Source organism: Carassius auratus, unplaced genomic scaffold, assembly GCF_003368295.1.
Source record: "Carassius auratus strain Wakin unplaced genomic scaffold, ASM336829v1 scaf_tig00023947, whole genome shotgun sequence".
Classification (NCBI taxonomy): domain Eukaryota; kingdom Metazoa; phylum Chordata; class Actinopteri; order Cypriniformes; family Cyprinidae; genus Carassius; species Carassius auratus.
The window spans coordinates 105,161-127,458 of NW_020525304.1; the positions used below are offsets into that span (position 1 = coordinate 105,161).

Genomic DNA, 22,298 nt, shown 5'->3' on the forward strand with positions numbered 1-22,298 from the left:
TGAGCATTTCTCTGAGTATTACTTTGGACTGATATTGTGACTCTCTGATTCTCTGCCGCCTGCCCTGACCTCTGCCTGGTAAACCTGTTCATGATTTTGGATTTGTTTTCATGATGTTTCTGATACCCCTGTTGTTGTTCTCTGATCTCTGCCTGTTTCACTCTGCTCTTAATAAAGCTTCAAATGGAGGTCTGTGCTTCAGAACCCTCATTACAATATGAGTGCAGTTATCTCCCTCTCCGTTTTTTTTTTTTTTGTCAGTGTGAAACAACTATAACATGTTATAAAAGTATAACAGTATATTATATTTCTCTTTGTCCAAAAGGCAATTTTTCCTTTACATTTGGAGATGAACATTACTGGACTATAGCTACAAAGAAACACATTACATTAATGAGATAATTAAGTGATTTGAGTGATGATTGGACATTATTGAAGACACTTGATGTAAATAAGTAGAATCACCAAAGACGAAAATCACAAGTCACCATTAAGTCACCTTTATTGTGGTCAGTGTTTTAATATTTGGGCACTTTACATTACTATTTATTTTTAGCAGCTGTAACTTTATTGTATAAGCCCGTTTATTGTATATGTATTGCAACATGAATAATTATGAGATACATCTTAACAATTTCCTTATATTTTATTGTTTATTATGTGATTTTTAGTAGCTTGTTTTCTATTGTATAGAATAGAATCTTTTTATCTGAATATGATGTTTGTCAAATGTTGTTGAGATTCCGAAGCTGATTCTTGATGTCTGTGTGTATCGAAACAAAACTATGTTTTAATTATCAGAACAACTTTTAATAAATATTTTGAATTAAAGTGGATCTAATAATGAAGAATCACAGGACTGTTATAATCAACAAGGTAAATCTGTTTCAAATATTAAGCTCTAAATGAGTATGATGATTTGATTCAAATGATTATTACATGTAAATATAACCAACGCTATATGATCACCTTTACTCTTTGCTTGCCTGGCTGTTATGGCCTAATTAGAATAGCCAAATAAAATAAAATATTAAAATGTCAAGGGTCAAGAGGCCAACTAAAGTAAACACTGACCGATAGGTTTTTTTTTTTTTTGGTATATATAATTTCGTCCTTGGTGATTCGGCTTGTTAACATCACGTGTCTTCAATAATGCTCAATCATCACTTGATTAATAATTTAACTATCTGCACTGTTTCAGTGTAACTTTAACAACTTAACACAATCTTGAATGAGGTCTCAAAAATATACTCCCAGGAGAGTTAATATGACACTGGATTTTTTTTCTTTGCACAATCAACACATGAATACACATAACACATAAACAAATTAGCACACAAACAAACTAAAAAAAATAAATAAATAAATAAAAACGAACACACGTTAACACATGCTGCAGTGTGCTTGATTAAGTGAAATTGCCGAAGATGATCTTGAATATAAAGATCTTACCTGTTGTAAGCTGATATACAATGATCCTCTGCCAACACAACTGACTGCTGAACCAATATGTTTATGTTTAAATGTTCATAAACAATTTATCTGTCCATCATTCTGGCAAGGAAACAAATTTCACTGTTCTCTAAGTTCAAATTCAAATTCACATACAAATGTATACATGAAAATCTCACGTATACGGTTCCTTGGTAATGAATATGCAAATAACAGTATTTACTTAGAAATATGCAAAGACACAGAACAGAAAAGGGTAATACATACAATGGCCGACATCATACTGAACCAAACAGGAATTTAACAGGATGGTTTGATTATTTCATATTTCAAAGTAAGGGATTCCTCTCAAATTAGAGTTGGTTTATTATGGAGATTATTTATTTTGTTGAAATTAGACATTTTAATGCAATAACTGTTTATTATATTGTTTATTATATTTTATTACATTGCTTGTTAAGATATTTTATAACAAAAATGAAACTAATGCATAAAATATTTAACGTGATCTAAACAAAAGCAAAAAGAATGTAATACGTTTTTAACTTTAATGTTTGTAATTTATGTTTTAATACAAAATTCAAGCCTCTTGACAATACAGACTCATTTTGAATTTCAGACATTATCTGTTCATTTGTTAATTTATTTTTAGAGTTTAGTTTTTAGAAGTATAAGTGTTAGGGTGTTAGTTTTTATGCTGCTGTGTAAACCATGCTGCTGCTGCAAAAATAGCATACGCAGTAAAATCCAGAGTGTCCAATGGGCTAGTTGCATATCTCTGCCATCTTGGATTTCCGGTCTTGCGAGTGTGTGCAAAGATACTTCCGGTTGTGCTAAACATCAGTGCAGAGAACCGGAGAAATCTAAATATTACCTCCTATACACTGTTAAAAATCTCTGTAAAAAAACGGCCAAATTTCGACAGTAAAATACTGTTTTTCATTAAAACAGTGCATTCTGGGTAATATTCATCGTTTTCGAGAAGTAGCCTGCTGCTATATATCGTAAATTAACAACGTTCAAAGTCGACACTCAGCGGCTGTGTTTCAAATCACACCCTACACCCTCATTCACTATTCCCTACATGAGTTTACTAATATATTCCACCTGACAGAGAGAATGAACACTAATGAGTGAATTCAGACACTGATCAACAGCTGCTGTTAATGAGTAGAATCACTGAAGAAAAAAAAACATAACAAGACAAACACATGAAATACAACTGACTTCAGCCACAGCCTTAGATGAAATCAACTAAAGATTTAAACGATCAACAAACAGCTTTACCAACTTCACACATTACTAACCGGACTGACTTTATTTCTGTCAGATCAGAGAACAGAGATCAAAAGATCTTACTGAGAATTAAAGAGATTTAGATGATAATGTTACTGTTTCGTTTAGCGTCACCATTGTGGAGATCAGTGTTTGCTTTAGTTGGGCTCCTGACCATTGACTTTTGCACTTTAAATTTTGTTTTATTGCTGTATTTGTATCTTTATGATGCATCTGTTACAGCAGTATTATTTTGATAGTCAAGTGATTATGGTTGTTTCTAACAGGCATGATCTACTAGACTGACTTAAAGTGTTGCTATAATAATCAAATATTAATTTGGTGTTGAAATATTTGAGTGAATGACACTTCAATTTTGTAAGATTGAAAAGTAGTGTGATAACCAGTATTTATGGATTTAACGACTAGTTTTAGTTAAAAAGTATTTCGGGCAGCAGTCCCCACAACACTCAAAGAGAGAAATCAACAATCAGCATATGAATCTCAACAATGGTGACAATCAAAAGGTTCATGATGCAATGCATGCTGGGTACCAGCACAGGATAAAACTCATCCATGATTCCCAGCATGCATTGCAGCATGAATAAATTATGCCCCTGAATTGTTCACTTATTTTCTTGAATTCTTATGTGCTTATAATTTTGCATTTGTTTTAAGTTTTAATAGCATGTGTTGTGATGTTCAGAATTGATGTTCATTTATTTTGTGGATTGTCACCATTGTTGTGATTCATACGCTGATTCTTGATGTTTCTGTCTAAATTTCAGCAAAGGTTTTTTGTTTTTTATGAGTGAAATTTTCCTAACAGTCTTTCATAACTTATGGCTCAGCAGTGTTCCTTCTCATGCTGTAGTATCAATATTCAATAAGAGAAGAGACACGGGATTAGATCAGAAATAATAGTATTTGTTCTTGTCAATCTATAAACAACAACATCAGATTTTTTTTTTCTTCTGTGTATTTTTGTTTTGCTATAACAAGTTCCAAAGGCGCATTGTTACAGCATGAAAAAAAAAAACCTTATTTGTTGAAAAATCACGTTCAAGAGCCCAACTAAAGTAAACACTGATCTCCATCATGGTAGTGAAAAAACACCTAAACCTATTTAACTCTCCATAAGTTCTTCTGTAGACATCTGACAGAAATAAAGTCAGTCTGGTTAGTAATGTAAATCTGGTGAAGCTGTTTTATGAGTTGTTTAATCAGATCTTGAGAGATTTGATGTATTCTTTTATTCAGTTGATTTCATCTAAGGCTGTGGCTGAAGTCATTTGTAGTTCTTGTGTTTCTCTTTCCTTCAGTGATTCTGCAGGTGTTTATCACTTATGCTCAATCATCAATTAATCACAGAATTATCTCATTAACTTCACTGATTCAGTGTTACTCTAACACTCTGTAGTGTGCACACATTATAAGTGTTCATTTAAAACTGAGGATTTTCTTGTGGGGTTTAAAGGGTTAAAGATTTAAGATGAAGAAAAACCAGAATGAAACATAATTTAACAGTAATAAACTGTAATTAATTTACAGGAAACAAACTGTAGAAAAACAGTTATTTACTGGCACCTCTGCTGCCAGTAAATAACTGTTTTTCTACTGTTTCTTGCCGTAAATTAATGGTTGCCAGCAAAAAAAAGTGTTTTTCTACAGTTTTTTGCCGTCAAGTCAAGGAAAAACAGTAATATACTGTAAAATGTAAACGTCAGATTTACCAAATGAAAAAAAAGTTAATTTAACTAAAATATTTGTGAACATCCATAGAAAAAAAATTAGGCAAAGTCATACACTGATAATGAGAGTAAATACTGAACTTGACTGTATTAATGTGTGTTTGCACAAGAGAGATCGTTTAGTTTAATGTAGTTTTGCTGTTCACCATTGTGCTGGAGACTAGAGCCGGTGCTTCAGTCAATGATGAGCCACAAATTCTTATTTTCTGCTGCTTTATATAAAGGCAGTAAATGTGGAGTCGCTGATACAGTGGTGATCTCTGTGTTAAGTACTTCAGCACATACATGTGTGCTATAGCTGACAATGAGCTGCAGTGATTTGAGTAAAAGTCATGTATTTAGTTACTTTATTACTGCACATTAAGTGTAAGAAATATTCCTTCTCAGTGGACTCAAATGAAATAAGTTCATAGTACTAACATCGTGGGAATGCTAGTTTAAAAACTCGAACTGTTTGAAGCAGTGGGAGTGGAGTTAATTTCCATGGTAGAATCTACAGTAAAATACTGTTAAAAAATAATAGTGGTAAATGAATGGTTAAGAGCTGTAAATTAACAGTACTTTACTGGCACCCCTGCTGCCAGAAAATTACTGTTATTTAACGGCAAAATTTTTTACAATGTATCAGAACAAAAAAGTTTTTGTTTACTGAACACAAGGCCTATTATCTATAAGCATACACAATTTTAAAGTGAAAAAAAGTGACATTCAGCCAAGTACGGAGACTTACACTCAGAATTCTTGCTCTATATTTAACCCGTCATGCACACACACCATCATTTATGCTGCAGCGCCCAGGGAGCAGTTGGTGGTTCAGTGCCTTGCACGAGGGCACCTCAGTCGTGGTATTGCCAGCCCAAGTTTTGAACCCACAACCCTAGGGTTAGGAGTCAAACTCTCTAACCACTAGGCCACAACTTTATATTGTTCAAACAGTCTAAATAAATAAAAGACCATACCACGGGTCAAATAACTATTTTTATTATTGCAAGTTTGTGTCCAAAGCACAAGGACATACCAAGTCTTGTAGCCTATATTAACTTCTTTACTCAATGCATTTTACACTGAACTCAACACATGGTACATAATGCATGTTAAATAAATACAGTGTTAATTATACCTTAATACATTAGCAGTCTTGTGGCATGAAGTCAAATGTATTTATCATTTTTGTTTGTTTTTAAAGGAACTATTACGTGAAAATTACTATATTGCGTATTTTAACATCAACCTAATCCATTGGGCAAAGTTTTGTCCAGTGGACGTCTTTTTATGTCTTTGCACACGTTGAAAAGACGTCCTCTGAGGAGACAGAATGTTTTTATGACATATTTTTTTAAATGTATTTTATGTCTTCTGTACGTCCGATATAGACGTTCACATATCCTCCTTACAAGGTTCTGTGACTTTATTTCTGTCAGACATCTAGAGAAGCTCTTATTGAGAATTAACAGAGGTTTAAATGTTGATACTTGATTCATTTGAAGTCACCATTGTGGTGGAAAGTGTTTGGTTTAAAACAAGTTACTTCTTGTTTTAGCTTTTCTCTTGCTGCTGTAACAGTGTATTTGAAAAAGCTGTTCAAATGAATCAAGTATAAACATTTAAACCTCTGTTAATTCTCAATAAGAGCTTCTCTAGATGTCTGACAGAAATAAAGTCACAGAACCTTTTAAGGAGGATCTGGGAACGTCTATATCGGACATACAGAAGACATAAAAAACGTTTAAAAAAGACGTCATAAAAACATTCTGTCTTCTCAGTGGACGTCTTTTCAACGTCTGCAAAGACAAAATATATATAATATTTAAAAAGCAATAATACACATAGTGTCCTGGGGATATGTATGATAATTAATAGACAAATCGTTCAATGAATTAATGGAGAGAAGTCTCGCTAGTGAATGTTTATCTAGTAAATGAAGTGAGAAGTAAACTCTCTCTAAATTTCTCGGGTTGTCTTATCTTGATGATTTTTCTTTGATGCCATGGTGGCCCAAGGGCTGCTCTCTAGATAAATTAAAAAGTAATTAATTTTTTGCCAACATTTAATTGAACAATATTTATTCCTTCCTTAATATTATGTTGTAGTCCTCAGTGTTGTTTGTCACAGCAAATTAATCTGAAGAGCTTCCTGTACTGCTGCCAGACCTGGACAAGAATGAAAGAGGAGCCGGGTGACTTCATGAAACACAATGGAGTTTGTTTGTTAAAAAAAGAAGAAGAAGAAGAAGTCTGACCTCATTATTGAGGGCACAGTAGATCAGGAAGATGAAGGTTCCCTGCTGGGAGTTCAAGATCACGAAGATGATCTCCAGCACCTCACTGCCATTAATGAAGAAACCCAGAATCCAGGGGCAACCAAGAACCACACACTGACCCAGAATTTTAAATGCCATAATCCTGCAGAAAAAAAGAGATGGAACAATATTATATGTCTTTATTGGCTATATGTGGTTTTTCTAGAGAAATTAAATCATATTACTTGTTTTTTTTCATCTGTGAAACCTCAACATTGAGATTTTTGAGAGCCGAGTTCACAGTGGTGAAGATCTTTATGAAGATAATCATGTTTAACTGAAAGGTAGAAGAGTAATTAATCACTTTGATTAAGTCAATAGTCAATAGTCATTTTAGCAATGAGATGTAAGAAATGTATTTACCGCTAGTATGACAAGAACAGGACCCTGAAAACTCCAGATGAAGCCTTTATCCATTTTAATCCAGCAGCTGTTTGTGTGTGTGTGTGTGTGTGTGTATTGGGGGGGGGGTGGTTTAGGTGCATGATTTAACTGAATACTGAATGATTTTGTCAAAAATACTTTTTCAGGTATTGGCTTGTAAAATATTACAGATATATATATTTTATATTGTGCATGATGTTGATACAGCTTCTATCTAGGTTGTATATTTTATAAAAAAATAAATAAATAAAAAACACTCACAGTTCACTGCCATAGCCTTTGGGATCCACCAAAGCAGACACACACACCACAACCAGAGCAACCACATATCCAATCACACACAGGAATCCACTGCTAAGCACCTCCCTCTTCTTGGAGCTGATCTGTGATAGGTTATTCACACAGATGAAGAGCAGCACAGCTTCAATGAACATCCACACAAAGCCGGAGAGAAAGAGGAAGTGCAGAAGGCCTGCGATCACGGCACACAACACCTGGAGATCATGAGAGAGGGTTATGATGATTCACAATGAGGCTGTGCTAAGTTGTAGGTAGTGATGGCAAGATGAAGCCTCATGAAACTTTTAGATTTTCTGCCAAGTGGTTCACAAAAGGGTTAATTTCTGGAAACTTAATTTGCTCACAATACCACCTGGTGGCCAATGAGTGCAAAACAAGCAGATATATTACAGACAGAGGTGTAAAGTCAAGGGGTCAGAAAGTAAAAGTGTTAGCTGTTGCTCTGTAAAAGTATGTGTGCTGTGCAGAAAACCGCTACTAGCTGGTTTTACATAAAGTAATTATAAGGCATCAGCCTGTATCTTTCCAAAACAATTCCATTTCTTTTAACATGTTCAGTTTTTAAATAACTTCATTTGTAGAACTGCCGTATGTAAATGAACAATTGGTTTAAAAATGATAAGGAATTAATTTGAAATCTAATGTATGTAATTAATTTAACTTTTTGCAACCTTGTTCTAAGACGATGCACAGACATGATAACCCAGCATATGAATCTCAACAATGCTGACAATGAACAAAATGCTTCATGCTAAAGTGCATGCTGGTATGCACCCAAAATTATTGTCACCACTGTTGAGGATCATATGATAAGTGCTCATGTCTAAATTCCTGAGCTTCTACAATATTTATTCATTACAAGAATATTTGTTTAATAGGCCTTTTTTTTTGTAATAGCTGAACATCATTTAACAAACCAAAAAGAGACGATGATGTTGACTTCAAAGTTGTAGAAGAAAAAAAAGTTTATTTAATTAATTAGTTTAATTAATAAATTTAATTAGTTATTTCAAGCATTTAATTCAGCAATGTGGTAGTGGTGTGTCGTTCGTGAACAAATCTTTTAGGTGAATGTCTTGCTTTCGTTCACGCCATCCACTGACTCATATCTCTCATTCAGTGAAGTTCCTCCCTCCACAGCAGCGCAGTGCTATAAGTGATCCGGGTAGCTGAACCATTTCATCCCGTCAAAGAATTACTCAACCTTGAGCAAATAGCCTTCGAGTATGAGATGTGACAGAGCATGTGATTTGTTCAATGTAGTGAACGAATATGCCCTTCAATGAACGAGTTTCATCTTAACTAACGTTAGATCTAGAAATGTTATAGTTCGTGAACGAAATGACTGACTAGTACCCATGTCGTTCGTGAATGAGTTGAATGATTTAGTACATCTCGTTCCTGAATGAAATGACTAAACTGATCCACATGTCGTTCGTGAATGAGCTGAATGAACGGATACATGTCGTTCGTGAATGAAATGAACTGGTATATAGCTTATGTTGTGAACGAAAAACGTGAATGTCAATCTCGCAAAATGCAAAGCGCAGTTACAGGTACTGTGCACATACGCTTGTTTTGATATTTAGCAACTCCACATTTAATCCCCGATTTATGAATGTGAATATATACAGTAATATACAAACTGTGACCAAACAATTAATGCTAATTAGGCAAGAAAACCTTGTGCTTGTTCATCTGAACAACTTAATTAAACTTTATATATTGAATGCGATTATACACACATTTTAATAAAGCCAGATCAGTTTTTGTAACAAGTGAATATGTTCATTGACTAAAGACATAACACATAATACACTCTTTTTTGACACCTACTGGCATATTGTGTGTAATACAAAAAAATGATTACTGAACAAATCAGTGAATGATTCTGAACAAATCATTTTGGTGAATGAACTGAAAATGAGCAAATCTTTTGAATAATCATCAATAATCACCACTACAATGTGTTAATGCTTACTATGTAACAGAACTGCAAATGCTTAAAAGCAAATAACTTTGAATTATTAAAAGGGTCAAGAGCGAGTAACCCCAGAGTACAGTCTGGACGATGGGGCGGGGCGACACTTCGAGGCGGAGCGACACGTGTCGCCCCACCCATATTTGTTTTCCCCGCCTTTGACACTTTCCTCCGAGCCAGCAGGGGGCAGTTTGCGTTGAAACAAACAGAACGGTGGCAACTGCAGCAGCAGAGTAATAACGCTATTCCGTTGATTGCTTGAGGTGAGTAAAGGTGGTTGTGTAAATATCTTATAATATGAAATGCGATGTTCGATCATTTATTTATCCATGGTACGTTCAATTTGAATAATTATTGTTAATAATTGTTATAAATTGCTCATTTTATTGTTCTTTGTGGATTGTAACAGTACACTCTGTACATGGCTTTAGTTCATAGGTTCGATTTTACAGAGGTATGGCATCACATTTGTCAAGTTATTTGAACAGACATGCATGATTTTTGTGTATATATTATTATTATTATTATTTTTCAGGATGACATGATCAGGAGGTGGTGGTGTTCTGTTCTCCTGGACAGCTTTACTCCGCAAATGTATGTAGCTGTTTGAATGTTGCTACATGAAACATTACTCTGTACTATATCTAGCAATATACCTACCTCTTGACATTTGTTCTTTTAGAGCTCAACCACTGAGGGGAGGAACTTCACCATTCACCATGTCTTCAGGCAGAGTCCAGCAAAGCAGGTTATTTGTGCACATACATTCATTAAGAACTAATAATTACATATGTGTGTACATGCAGAGGTATTTTAGTTATTACAGCTACATAGTTGTTCAGATGTGAAATTGGTATTATGTACAAGTACTATATTGGTCAGCACTGTGGATTATTTAATATATAGCTATCAGTTAACATCAGCATCAAAGACATTTAAAAACATTTCATCTTAATTCATTTTCAGCGAGTTTTTTAAATAACTTCTGTTTGCGATCTAATGTGGATTTTGTTCATCATATAAGACAGAAATATTTATATTCAATGTAAAAGATCTTCATGTGGATCATGCATACAAATATATACAAATATCTCACTGGATTATTACAATTAATGGCAAAATGAATGTGTGGAAATGTAAACTAATATATCCTACTGACACACAACAGCAAAAGATATAAATAATTGTCTTAAAACAGTTTTTTTTTTCAATGTGAAAATACTAACATGCCTAATACTTCTGCACAGTACTGTATATATTAAAATTTTATTAGTGGTATTATAAAAGAATGAGTATGCAGTTATGACAACAATCTATAGAGTTTTTAATGAGAGTTTTAAAGCAAGGTTTTCTGCATTCAGTGTTTATATAATGTTTAATAACTTTTATATACATGTATAAATAAACCTATGTATGTTTTTGATTCAACAGCTTCCACTGGAAATCCTCAGGGAAGTTATTTTGTCGGCGGGTGACTCTGCATATTTGACACTTTCTCTGGTTTGCAGATGGTTTAGGGATGTGCTCCGAAGTTTTTCGGAAAGCGGCACAGTTTGTCTGGCTAGACAGTAAGATTTCCCCGTTTAATGCTCATTCTCCAACTGAATTTTGTAGTAGAAGGCTGTTAAACTTTTTTTGTATTATTATTATTATCTTTCATGTATTTTGTCTTTACACTATAAGTTGTGGCCAACTGGAAGAATTGTCCTCCTGTCTCCTGACCGGAACGAGTTCAGACGGGTGTACAGCATCAGGGAACGCTTGCAGTGCAGAGCCCTTTTCAAGTTTAACCCACCAGGGTACAGGGAAGAGACCGGCGTGGTGATCTTCTGGGCTTTTGTTTACACAGGATTTTGTTCCAAGGACTGTATTTTTTTTTTTTTTTTTTTTTTTTTTTTTTTGCGGCATGAAACACATTTGTGTGTTAAGTTCATTGAAGGGAAATATAGAATGGACTGAGATCAACTGGTTTTGATGTATTAATTGATGTCATTTAAAGTTAAACTTTGCAGTGTATAATGTTTTAATAAAAAAGCTATGGAAAACACGTGCATGACAACAGGTTTCAGTCATTTACATCAGTCTATCATTCTTTAAGGTTTCTCATATTTGATGATAACATCATTTGCTATGCATTGCTCATAATGGATTCTTAATTTAGTTGTGACAGGATTGTGAGGATTAATGAGGTTTTCAGTAGTGCAGTTCAGAAAACAAATAACATAAAGTAACAAGTGTTTTTGGGCAAGTTCTTTAGAACCTGTATAGTTCCTTCCTTCCAAAAAGTAACCATGGATTTATTGTAGTAAAAATATTTGTTGACATATTAATTACTGTGAGCTGTAATTATAAAAACACCATAGTTTTACTATAGTTACTGTAGCAGAACCATGGTAAATTTTCGTAGGGGCCAAGGGAATGTTCAGAATATTATTGGTGACGTTCAGAGACTGGTGACAATTTGTTACACACACACACACACACACACACATATATATATATATATATATATATATATATATACATATATATATATATATAATTTGAATATATAAATCAAGGTACTCCATGACTATCTACATAACCATACTTCGCATAATATTGCCGTGTCATTTTCAAACCAGCGAGTAATGCCAAGGTAGCGTCTACACTACAGCCATTGAGGGAGTAGACCATTTATTTCTATTCTGTTCGTCGTAATCCAAAACTCTTTGTATTTATACGGGATGTTGTGGAAATGCAACAATAAATGCAAAAACACAACATTTATATTCACTTTTTAATTTATATTAACAGTTTATTCATCTGAGTGTCTACTTCCGCATTCCAATCCTGCTAATAGCGTCATAATTCTCCATACCAATAAGCTGTAAAATCGTCACTCATCTCTACACCAATAAGCTCATCTTAATCATAAACCAATAACCGCTGATGTCGCTCCGCCCCAACGTGTCGCCCCGCCCCATCGTCCAGACTGCACTCTGGGATACTTGTCAAGAGCCGAACTAAATCAAACACTGATCTCCATGATGGTGGCATCATTTTAACCAATAAATCATCCGACCCTCTGTAATTCTCAATAACAGCAGGTGTTCATCACTGAAGCACAATCATAATTCAATTAGTCACTTAATTTTCTCATTAACTTTAACTCTTTGAGGACTTGGGATTTGACTTAATACTTGCTTGTGACTTGAAAGCAATGACTTGGTTCCTCCTCTGGTGAAATAAGCTGCTAATTTCATGGGTGGAATAAAAATATGGCAGGACTTTTACTTTCTGACCCCTGGACTTTACACCTCTGTCTGTAATATATCTGCTTGTTTTACACTCTGCTTTTGATGGCCACCAGGTGGGATTATGAGCAAATGAAGTTTCCAGAAATTAACCCTTTTGTGAACCACTTGGCTGAAAATCTTAATGCTTCATGAGGCTTCATCTTGCCATCACTAACTGTAGGGCTTCTTCATCATTCTCACCTGCTGAGGCCGTATGAGATTCAGGAACTGCTGTGTGAGCAGGAACAGAAGGTGAGCCAGCAGAAGACTGATGCAGATGTTGATTCGAGCCACATTATTCACTCCAGGGCTCCACTGACAAAGGGCAAAGGTCAACAGGGCTAAACTGAAGAACACCAGCCCCACGATCACACACACCAAATTCAACAGCTCCAGCAGTGGGTCACTCTGAGAAAACATGTCAGAGTTCATGAGTACCAAATCTGTGCTGTTCCTCGGTGTTCACTAGAAATGTTAAGTACCTCTGGTGGGCGGCTGGTTTGCATGATGAGAGCGAATGTGGACAGATGATCACAGGAACACACAGTGTAGCTGCTGTTGGTCTTTAAAACAGAACATCCATCTACAGTCCACTCGCTGATATTCCAGTAAACACAGGACAGAGAACCACTGGGATCAAACTCCTGAAAAAGAAGATAAAAAAAATAATAAAACCCTGGATATTAGATGTTTCCAGATGTTCATCAGTTCTCAAGTTGGACAAACACATTTCAGTATCTCACTCTGATGTGTTTGAGGGTGAAGTTGACTGGTTTGGTGAGTTTAGTGTTGGTGGTTTTGGGAAGAGTAGCTGAGATCACAGTGGACATCATGGTTTTAATCATGTTTTCTGGTGTGTTAAAGAAGTCTGGCTTCAGTAGATTCTCCATCATTGTGTAGCTCATGAAAGCTACAGCAGCTGATCCTGAGTTACAGAAATAGAAATGCAACAACATGTTAAAATAGCAACAATCACAAAAGTAAATAATTAGATTTATAATAATGGGAATGGCATTTTTTTATGATTTGTTGTTTCACACAGAAACATTTAACATACTTCCATTGTTGTTATTGGCGATCCCAATGAGATCGATTTCCACAGAAGAATTTGTCATGTCGAGTTGAGGGATTTTATCTAAGGTGACATTTGGTCCAAGCATGAAGACTTGACCCTCTGACAAAAACAAGCAGTTTTCATCTTTTTTTTTTTTTTTTTAAAGCTAATGATTACACAATTAACATATAATGTAGCTGTATTTGTCGTTGTCTGCCAACTGTGACCCATTGCTGATCACTAGATATCATATATTATCTTTGTTTCATCATCAGTAATAATTGTGTTTTCACTTACCTATAGCAGCGAGAGTAAAATTGACACTGTAACTTGTGTCTGTTGGCTTCACTAATGTAGAGATGAGTTTTTCACTGGTTTTTAACACAAGGTTTCCAAAGAAGGCTAGTTCAGTTGGGCTTGATAATAATGACGGCTCTAGAATCTTCTCTAAAGTGCTGAAGGCCACAGTCAAAATACTGGTGACGGTCTAATTTATTGATCAGATACATGAAGATACACTGTAAATGTCAACAGTGGAAATTAATGATTTACACTACTATGTAAATCATTATATAACTGACAAAGATTTTATTAATTTATGATTCTTCTCTTGAATACTTACATCCAATGGGAGTACTGTAATGTTTTCTATCTGATCAAGAAAATTTTGGAAACATGTCTGGGTCTGAAATCACAATTATGAAGGCAGTATTTGCTTATTTTGATTAAGATTTTTGGACCCACTTTATATTTAGTGGCCTTAACTAATATGTACTTACATTTTAATTAATAATTTAGTACAAAGTACTTATTGTGTACATACATGTTTTTACATTGTACTTATATTTAAAAAAAAACTACATGTAATTACATCTGTATTTAATTGCTGTAATTACATTTATAATTACACTGTTGACCCATACTTTACACCTTAACCGACCCTTAAACTTACCCATACCTCCAACCCTCTCCCTAACCTTACCCCTATCCCACCTCAATAGCAGCAAAAGTGTTTTACAATACAATATGAACACAATAAGTACATTGTACTTATTTTTTATGTAAGTACATAGTAGTTAAGGCCACCTAATATAAAGTGGGACCAGATTTTTTTAATTTTTTTATTATTAACAGAGAACCAAAATGAGTTGGTACTGTTATGGTCAACTCTAAATCTTCAAAACATCAACTTACAGTACATTCTTTCTTCAGCGTTAAATTTATACCTGAAAGTAGAGAAATCACCATAAAGACTAATAAAATACAGCTGTGAACAAAAATTAAATCGTGCTAGATAAAACTTTGGAAAATCATTCTTATAAAGTCCTGGTGTCCAATTTGTATTTAGTCCAGAGTGGAAGTTAACGATTTTTTCTCTCAATGACTATTATAATGTTGCTCCATAAGAATAATAACCACAAATAAGTTTAAACTATGTGTCTTTTAAGCAGTCTGCATTGCATGGAGGAGTGAATATTAAGCATATTAGCAGCAGCATCTGTGTTTATACAGCTGGAGCAAACACAGTATAGAGTATTTAGGCTAAACGCATCCTAGAACATGCCGATAGTAACTGACATGAATACAGGTTAAAAATGAAATAAGTATTCTCAGGTATGTATTTCTACCGGGGTTTAGTATATTCAGCAGAGTTATCTCAACGTCATGTTTGCTTAAATTTTATTTTGTTAATTAGCTGTGCTGAGTGTGCAGTCAATTTCAGCTGAACCCACCATCAAAAGCAAAGGCTTTTATTAATTCTAATGGCTCTATACAATTAGAGAATATTGTTTATTTTTTATTTATGTCAGTTATTAAACTAAGTAAAGGCGTGACTAGGTAAAAAGTCACACCAGAGATGAGCTCAGCTGGTAATGTAGTCTGATGTTTGGTCAGTCAGGTATTGTGATGTTTTGGTTGTAAAGAAACAGATCTTGAGATTAAGCTTTAAAGATTCTTTGGTGAGCTTATGTTTGTAAGTGTTAACAAGAATATGCATTGCAGTCTAATAGTTAAGGCCCCAACACACACCTGTTTAAATATCATAAATTATTGATTTAACTTAATTTACACTTTTCAAAAGAGGAAGACATTTGTGACTACAGTAAGGCAAATGCTTGGAAACTAAGTGATTCTTAGCAAATTAAAAACCTTCTAGTTCCTCATGCTTAAACTAAGTGCCTGCACGGTTAATCGAATCCAATAGTAATGCACATCTTGTCAGTAAAGCCGGTTCTGTGATTAGTAGTAAATCTCCATCACCTGCCTTCAGATGGATCAGTATATACTACACAGAGCCATAGTTCTCCGACAAGCTATGCAAAAAAGTCACACAATTATGAAATTTTAAGGCTCTGTGTAGTAAATGCTGCTCCATCTAAAAGCAAACTTACCTCATAATGTCAGTCGAGAGTATAAAATTAATCCTTTTGCGATAATGTGGCTTCTTACACAGAATAAGGCATACACAGCAAAATCCCCATTATCAAATTAACACTGCTGGGTGTCTACAGTATGTATGTCCACACTACAAAGTGTTAAAAGTAACACTGAAGCAGTTTTAAAGTTAATGAGGTAATCAAGAGATTCATTGAGTGATGATTGACCATAACTGAAGACTCCTGATCTTAATAAGCAGAATTGCCAAAGAAAATATATTTATATTATTACCATTATAGTGGTCAGTGTTTGCTTTAGTTTGGCTTTTGACCCTTGACTTTTTTTGTGTTATGTTTTGTTGGCTATTAAAATTGCATTATAACAGCCAGACAAGTGGTGAATGTTGTTGTGTTTTTGCATCAAATGTTTTTTTTTTTTGTTTGTTTGTTTGTTTTTTTGTGCACAGTCCTTATGTGATTGTTTAGTAGTTTGCTTTGTGATGTTCAGAATCGATCTGTTTATCTGAATATGTTGGTTGTCACCATTGTTGAGATTCATATGCTGGTTCTTGATGTCTGGGTGCCTAATTATTATTATTTTTTGTTTAATGATAATTATTTTAGATGCGAACAGCTTGCAAGGATTCTTTTCAAAATTTACAGAAAGAAATAGAAAATTCCACTGCGGAATCAGGGGGGTGTTGCAATAAATTTAATTTAAGACTAGACTCCTAAAGAGTTGAGTGATTCAGATCAATACGTAGAACATAATCGTTAGCACTTAATGACTTTTGCTCTCGGTGTTGGTTGTTATAATTTAATATATATGTATTAGTGGTGGGCGATACATATAGGGTCAGTATTGACAATAGAGATACCAATACGATACTTTTTACTTACTTAAAAAAAAAAATGTGTAGGGGAGTGCAGTAGGTCTAAGTCATTATTTCTGAGGTGAATGAATGATCAATTATTTAGGCAATTTTTTTATTAATGTATTGAAGTCCACAAAATTATCAGTTATTAGGCACTGTAGAATGAATTCTTTACAGCCTTAAAAAATAAATAAATAAATAAAGAACAAAAAAATATCTCCCTTTTTCTGGTTTTACAAGCAAATTAAATAAAGTGCATACAATTATTACTGAAGAACAAACAAAGAACAAATAAACCTGTGAAATTAAATTCCCTGAGCCCCACTTCTGAATGTGCTATCAGCTTCACTCACTCTGTTTCGCTGCTCCTCGGCGCGTTGTGTCAGTGAGTCACATGACAACACAACAACGAATCACAGCAGAGCAGCAGAAGGGGGAGGAGTAGCAAAGTGGGCCAGGATGTGAAAGCAGCATTTGCTCAGGATTGTAGAGGTAGAAGACACGAGCAAAGTATAATGAACGTAGATGAGAGATATTAAAATCAAAATATCAATTCAATTACAATTGTACCGATCCGATACCAATACCAGTGTTGGCATCAATACTATTGATATTTAGATCAATCCACCCACCCCTAATAAACATATATAACAACCAAATAAAAAGCACTTTTTTAAAAGTCAAAGGTCAAGAGCCCAACTAAAGTAAACACTGACTACTATAATGGTGTAAATGGTCTATATTTTCTAGTTTGGTAATTCTGCTTGTTTACATCAGGTGTCTTCAGAAACGGTCAATCATCACTCAATTGCAATCCTTAATTATCTCATTAAATTTGACACGTATTCAGTGTTACTTTTAAAACTCTGTAGTGTGTACACATCACTGTAAAACCTGACAAGTAACTTAACTCAAACCGTCTGAGTAAACAGATATACATAAAACCTGAAAAATTAGGTTTACTCAAACCGTTTGCCTTAATACATTTAAGTTTTGAAACTAATAGTTGTGAGTACTCTGAACTTAATTGAGGTGAGTTCACTGAAAGAAGATTTACATTGCAATTAAATAATGAAGTGATTAATTGAGTGATAATTGAGCATTAGTGATGAACACCTGCTGTTAACAAACAGAATAACTGAAGAAAAGAGAGAAAGAAAACTACAACTGACTTCAGACACAGCTTCACTAAAACCTGACAAGTTATGTGTATAACTTATAAGGTTTCTTCTGCAGGGTGTATTTGAAGTTTCTCTGGCCTTCGATCGAAATTCACTTCTGATCACAGTCATGCATATCCAGACCACACACCAGTCAGCAACAGAGTACGTTACCTGCTGTAGTTGTCGCCCATGTGACAGTTTTGAATGACAAGTTAAGTGTTAACACATCTGAAAAATATTTATGACCACAAATTAATCAACAACATTCAAAGGCCACAATGAAAGTAGTCAGTTGGCAGTTACAGTTAACCCAAAAATGACAATTGTAATTTATTCTCTCATCATGCCATTTATACCAGTCTGACTTTGTCTTTCATAGAATACAGAAGAATTATCTGCCTATCCTAGGATTAACTGTTATCCTGACCCATCTTTTTTTTAGTCTAAAGAGTCTGGAGCAACATGAAGATGAACAATTAAACTTCAACTCTTTTCACCACATTAATGCCACAGTTCAGACATCTGAATGAAAGAAGTGGTCATTGTTGTGAGTAGCTTCTCTCCATAGATAAAATAATCACATAGCAGTTCTATCAATATAAATTAATACATGTGACCAACTGATTCAGGAATTCTACAGGTTTTGTCAGTGTACCGAAACAAAAGTAAAATAACTTACACAGAATAATAGAGATGATTGTTGGTGTTTTTATAAAAGCTGAAAAATTAAGAAAAACATTCATAACAACTGAAAATGTTTGAATTGGGTTTGTAAGCACTATATTCATCATATGAGCATAGTTTGTGTAATGAAGTTTTTTTTTTTTAGGTCAGTGAGAATCTACCTTTAAAGACAACAACAACAACAACAAAACAAAAACTCACCTTTATGATATATAGCCATTGTTAGTTTTGAGACACTGGTGTATTTCAGTTAAACACAAACCAGATCAGAGGACAAGTTTCCCTAACTCCTAGAAGAAAAGCAAATTAGCTTTGGTTCTGACTCATGACTACATTTTAAACCCACATGAAAAACAATACACAGCATTTATAAATATGCATTTACAAGAGTCAAAATTGAGGAGAGTTATTGTCAAGGCATAATGCAATAAAGGATGAAATGATGCTCTTATCAAAGAAGTGTTTTCCCAGAAATTATCATCATCTTAGAATCACAAACGGTTTCCCAAAACCATCACACCTGAAAACTAGTGTAGATTTACAGGTGATCTGGAGTAATTCATAAAGATGTATGCATCCATAAATAAGCACTGATAAGCATCATTGAGAAGAAGGATCTTACCTGATGTGAGGTGATGTATAGTGATCCTCACCCAACACAAATTATTGTTTTCAGATGTTTACAGAGAAGTTATTAATCCATCAGCCCGATAAGGAAATGTTACATCATGTCCACCATTTCCTTCTCAAATTCAAATTCATATACAAATTACATAAGCTCACATTTCCAGTTTCTTGGCAGTGTATCTTCAAACTTTCTGCAAATTGCCACATGTAATTCCCTATCATATTTTGGCATATTTTTTTCTCAGCTCAGCTCAGCACAACACTATATGATAACAAAATTATATTCTTACCTTCGTCAGTAAGAGGGACATTTCAAGTATAATCACATAACAGGGTTGGAAAAGTCATCTTTCCCTTTATTTAATACTTGTAGAGCTTCCTTTTGCATTAATTACAGCCATGAATCTTCAGTCCGATTTCATGGTGAGTGGCAATGGACTGCTCTCTTTAAGTCCATCCACAGGTTTTTCTATAGGATTTAGGTCAGAGCTATGACTTTGTCACTCAAGGGCATTTACCCCTTTTATCCATAAGTCACTGCATTGTTTTTTGACAGTATGTTTAGAATAATTGTTGTGTTGAAAGGTGAATGACCTGCCCATCTTCAGCTGTCTAGAAGACTGGTTGTACTTGGCAGCATTCATTTTCCCTTTAACACTGACCAATTGTTTGCTTGGAAGAGGTGGGCACAGTTTAGTTAGGCTCAGGCGAGGTACACATTATTTCCTGAATATTACTGATGAAAGATCAAAAAGTCGGCTACTGTTCACATGTTTTTTACTAGTGTAGTATTAGAGTAATAATTTTGAACTTTCTCCTGTTTTATTGTTGGTTTCCTCTTTTCTGGTCATTTGGAATGAGGATGAAAACACACACACACAAAACAAACAAACATGCAAATAGGTTCAAACGTCAATTCAATATCTACTATTTCCTGAATGTTATGAAATTTGAGATGGCCGCCCCCTCACGGTGTCATAATATACAAATTAGAGGAGTATATTTACACCACACATAAACTTTCGGTAATGTCCAACATTTTTCTATTTCACAATAGATTGCAAGCCCCTTTCAAGTCACAAGCATTTTTTCCAAGAACCCTGGTGCCTAAGGGGTTAATGAAAGTGGTTTGTGAGTACACCCCTAAGCACCATGGTCTGTGTACGTTTTGATCATTTTATTTCTTATTTAGAATGCAATAATAAGAAAATGGGGAAAAAAATCACTCCTTTATTCGTTTTTCCATTTAGTTTAACTGGAAATTTTAAATGGAAAATTTGATTTTGGCTTGATTTCTCATTTTTTTACAAATCAGTTTATGGCTTTAATATTTCATTTGCACTTCTGGGCAGCACTGAAACACTCCTTTCATCTGATCGAATCGCTCGACCTTCAGCTCTGTGTTTTCACTCTTTCAGGCAGAATAAGAGTCAGTACTATAATGTCTGAAACCACCAATTACTGTTAATTAGCATAATATTTGATGTTGATGTTGCTGGGCACACAATTCGTGCTGCTGTGACTTGCAAGTGGCCCCTTTAAATTATTTCTAGGTTATATTATTGTGTGAATATTGTCCCACTGATAAATACAGTGCAAATAGTTCTGTCTCCTTGGATAAAAGTGAAGTGGAAATAAAAATCAATAATAGACTGAACAATTCAGACTGTTCAGAAGAAACAGTCGAGCTAGAGAGAAGGACAGCAGCTTGTGAGTGTTTTGTCTCGTTTTCTCATTAGACTACTGTGTGATCGTCATTGTTGGAAAGTTTTTGGTTTAAATTGTGTGTGTCTTACCCTGGTAAATACGTGCTGAAAGTGGCGCTTGGTTTTGCGTTTCGGGACTGCCCAGTTTCGATCTGCTAAATAGTGAGGCGTGGCCAGCTGACTTGAATCACAGGTAATCAGGCAAATACAAAAGCGGTAGGTTTCACCGCGGCAGCCCTCGTGTCAACCCTCCTCGTGTGAAGACCGACAAGTGTAAAGACAATCAACTCTACCTGCGCGACTCCACCGAGCAAGGACATTGACAGGGCACTTGAGTATTGCTTTTCTCCTCTCTTTACTTTTTGTATAGCTTGTTCTACAATATATCTTACACTTGTAGTCACTATGTGCTTTCGGATCTCTACTGTCACTACTAACACTCGAAGAGCACGCTACGTACATCGCGGGAAGGCCTGTCTGACAAACCTACCGTATGTCCCTCTGACTTCTACTATTACGCTCTCTATTCCAGTTGATCTCTGGAACTGCCAGTCTGCAGTTAACAAAGCAGACTTCATTTCTTCTTTTGCTGCTCATTCCGGTCTCAATCTCATGGCACTGACTGAGACTTCGATCAAACCTGAAGACACTGCCACCCCTGCAGCCCTCCCCACTAATTTCACTTGTTCCCACACTCCTCGTACCACTGGGAGGGGTGGAGGTAAGGGTCTCCTTAAATCAAAAGAATGGAAATTTGATCTTCAGCCTTCACCTACAGGTACTGGTTCATTTGAATCACATGCCATTACTGTAACCCATCCTGTTAAAATCCACTTTGTGGTCATTTATCGTCCCCCAGGTCAATTGGGAAACTTCTTGGAGGAGTTGGATGTGCTGCTATCAAACTTTCCTGGAGATGGTACTCCTCTGTTACTGCGTAGTGACTTCAACATCCACCTAGATAAACCCCAGGCTGCTGACTTCAAAGCTCTGCTCACCTCATTTGATCTCAAGCTAGTGTCTACTACAGCGACTCACAAATCAGGCAACCAACTGGACCTCATCTACACACGCTGTTGCTCTGTGGACAA

The 22,298-nt window shown here is 35.0% G+C and overlaps 2 protein-coding genes across 2 annotated transcripts in view; both read right to left on the reverse strand.

The window, feature by feature from the left end:
* The window catches only part of LOC113078024 (uncharacterized), a 42,246-nt gene extending 40,728 nt beyond the window's left edge, over window positions 1-1,518 (reverse strand). Inside the window, exon 1 of the mRNA XM_026250304.1 lies at window positions 1,453-1,518. The gene's annotated coding sequence lies outside the window, so the exon portion shown is untranslated. The remainder of the gene's footprint in view (window positions 1-1,452) is intronic.
* Window positions 1,519-5,926: 4,408 nt separating this feature from the next.
* Window positions 5,927-19,586, reverse strand: LOC113078019 (putative adhesion G protein-coupled receptor E4P). The gene is made up of 16 exons (XM_026250300.1): window positions 19,497-19,586; window positions 19,076-19,164; window positions 18,870-18,908; window positions 18,362-18,418; window positions 14,969-15,000; window positions 14,397-14,459; window positions 14,072-14,261; window positions 13,778-13,894; window positions 13,464-13,645; window positions 13,203-13,364; window positions 12,922-13,128; window positions 7,423-7,655; window positions 7,141-7,207; window positions 6,963-7,054; window positions 6,718-6,880; window positions 5,927-6,628 (listed from the first exon to the last, which is right to left on the reverse strand). The coding sequence occupies exons 2-16, from the start codon at window positions 19,092-19,094 to the stop codon at window positions 6,572-6,574; spliced, it is 1,680 nt and encodes a 559-aa protein (XP_026106085.1). The 5' UTR covers window positions 19,095-19,164; window positions 19,497-19,586; the 3' UTR covers window positions 5,927-6,571.
* Window positions 19,587-22,298: the final 2,712 nt, after the last annotated feature.

Excerpts from the sequence above, each read along its gene's own strand:
- LOC113078019 (XM_026250300.1), bottom strand. Across the intron at positions 14,460-14,968 it reads CGCTGAAGAAAGAATGTACT|ACCCAGACATGTTTCCAAAA; the intron begins GTAAGTTGATGT and ends TTGTGATTTCAG. Across the intron at positions 7,656-12,921 it reads ATCTCATACGGCCTCAGCAG|GTGTTGTGTGCCGTGATCGC; the intron begins GTGAGAATGATG and ends CATGATCTCCAG.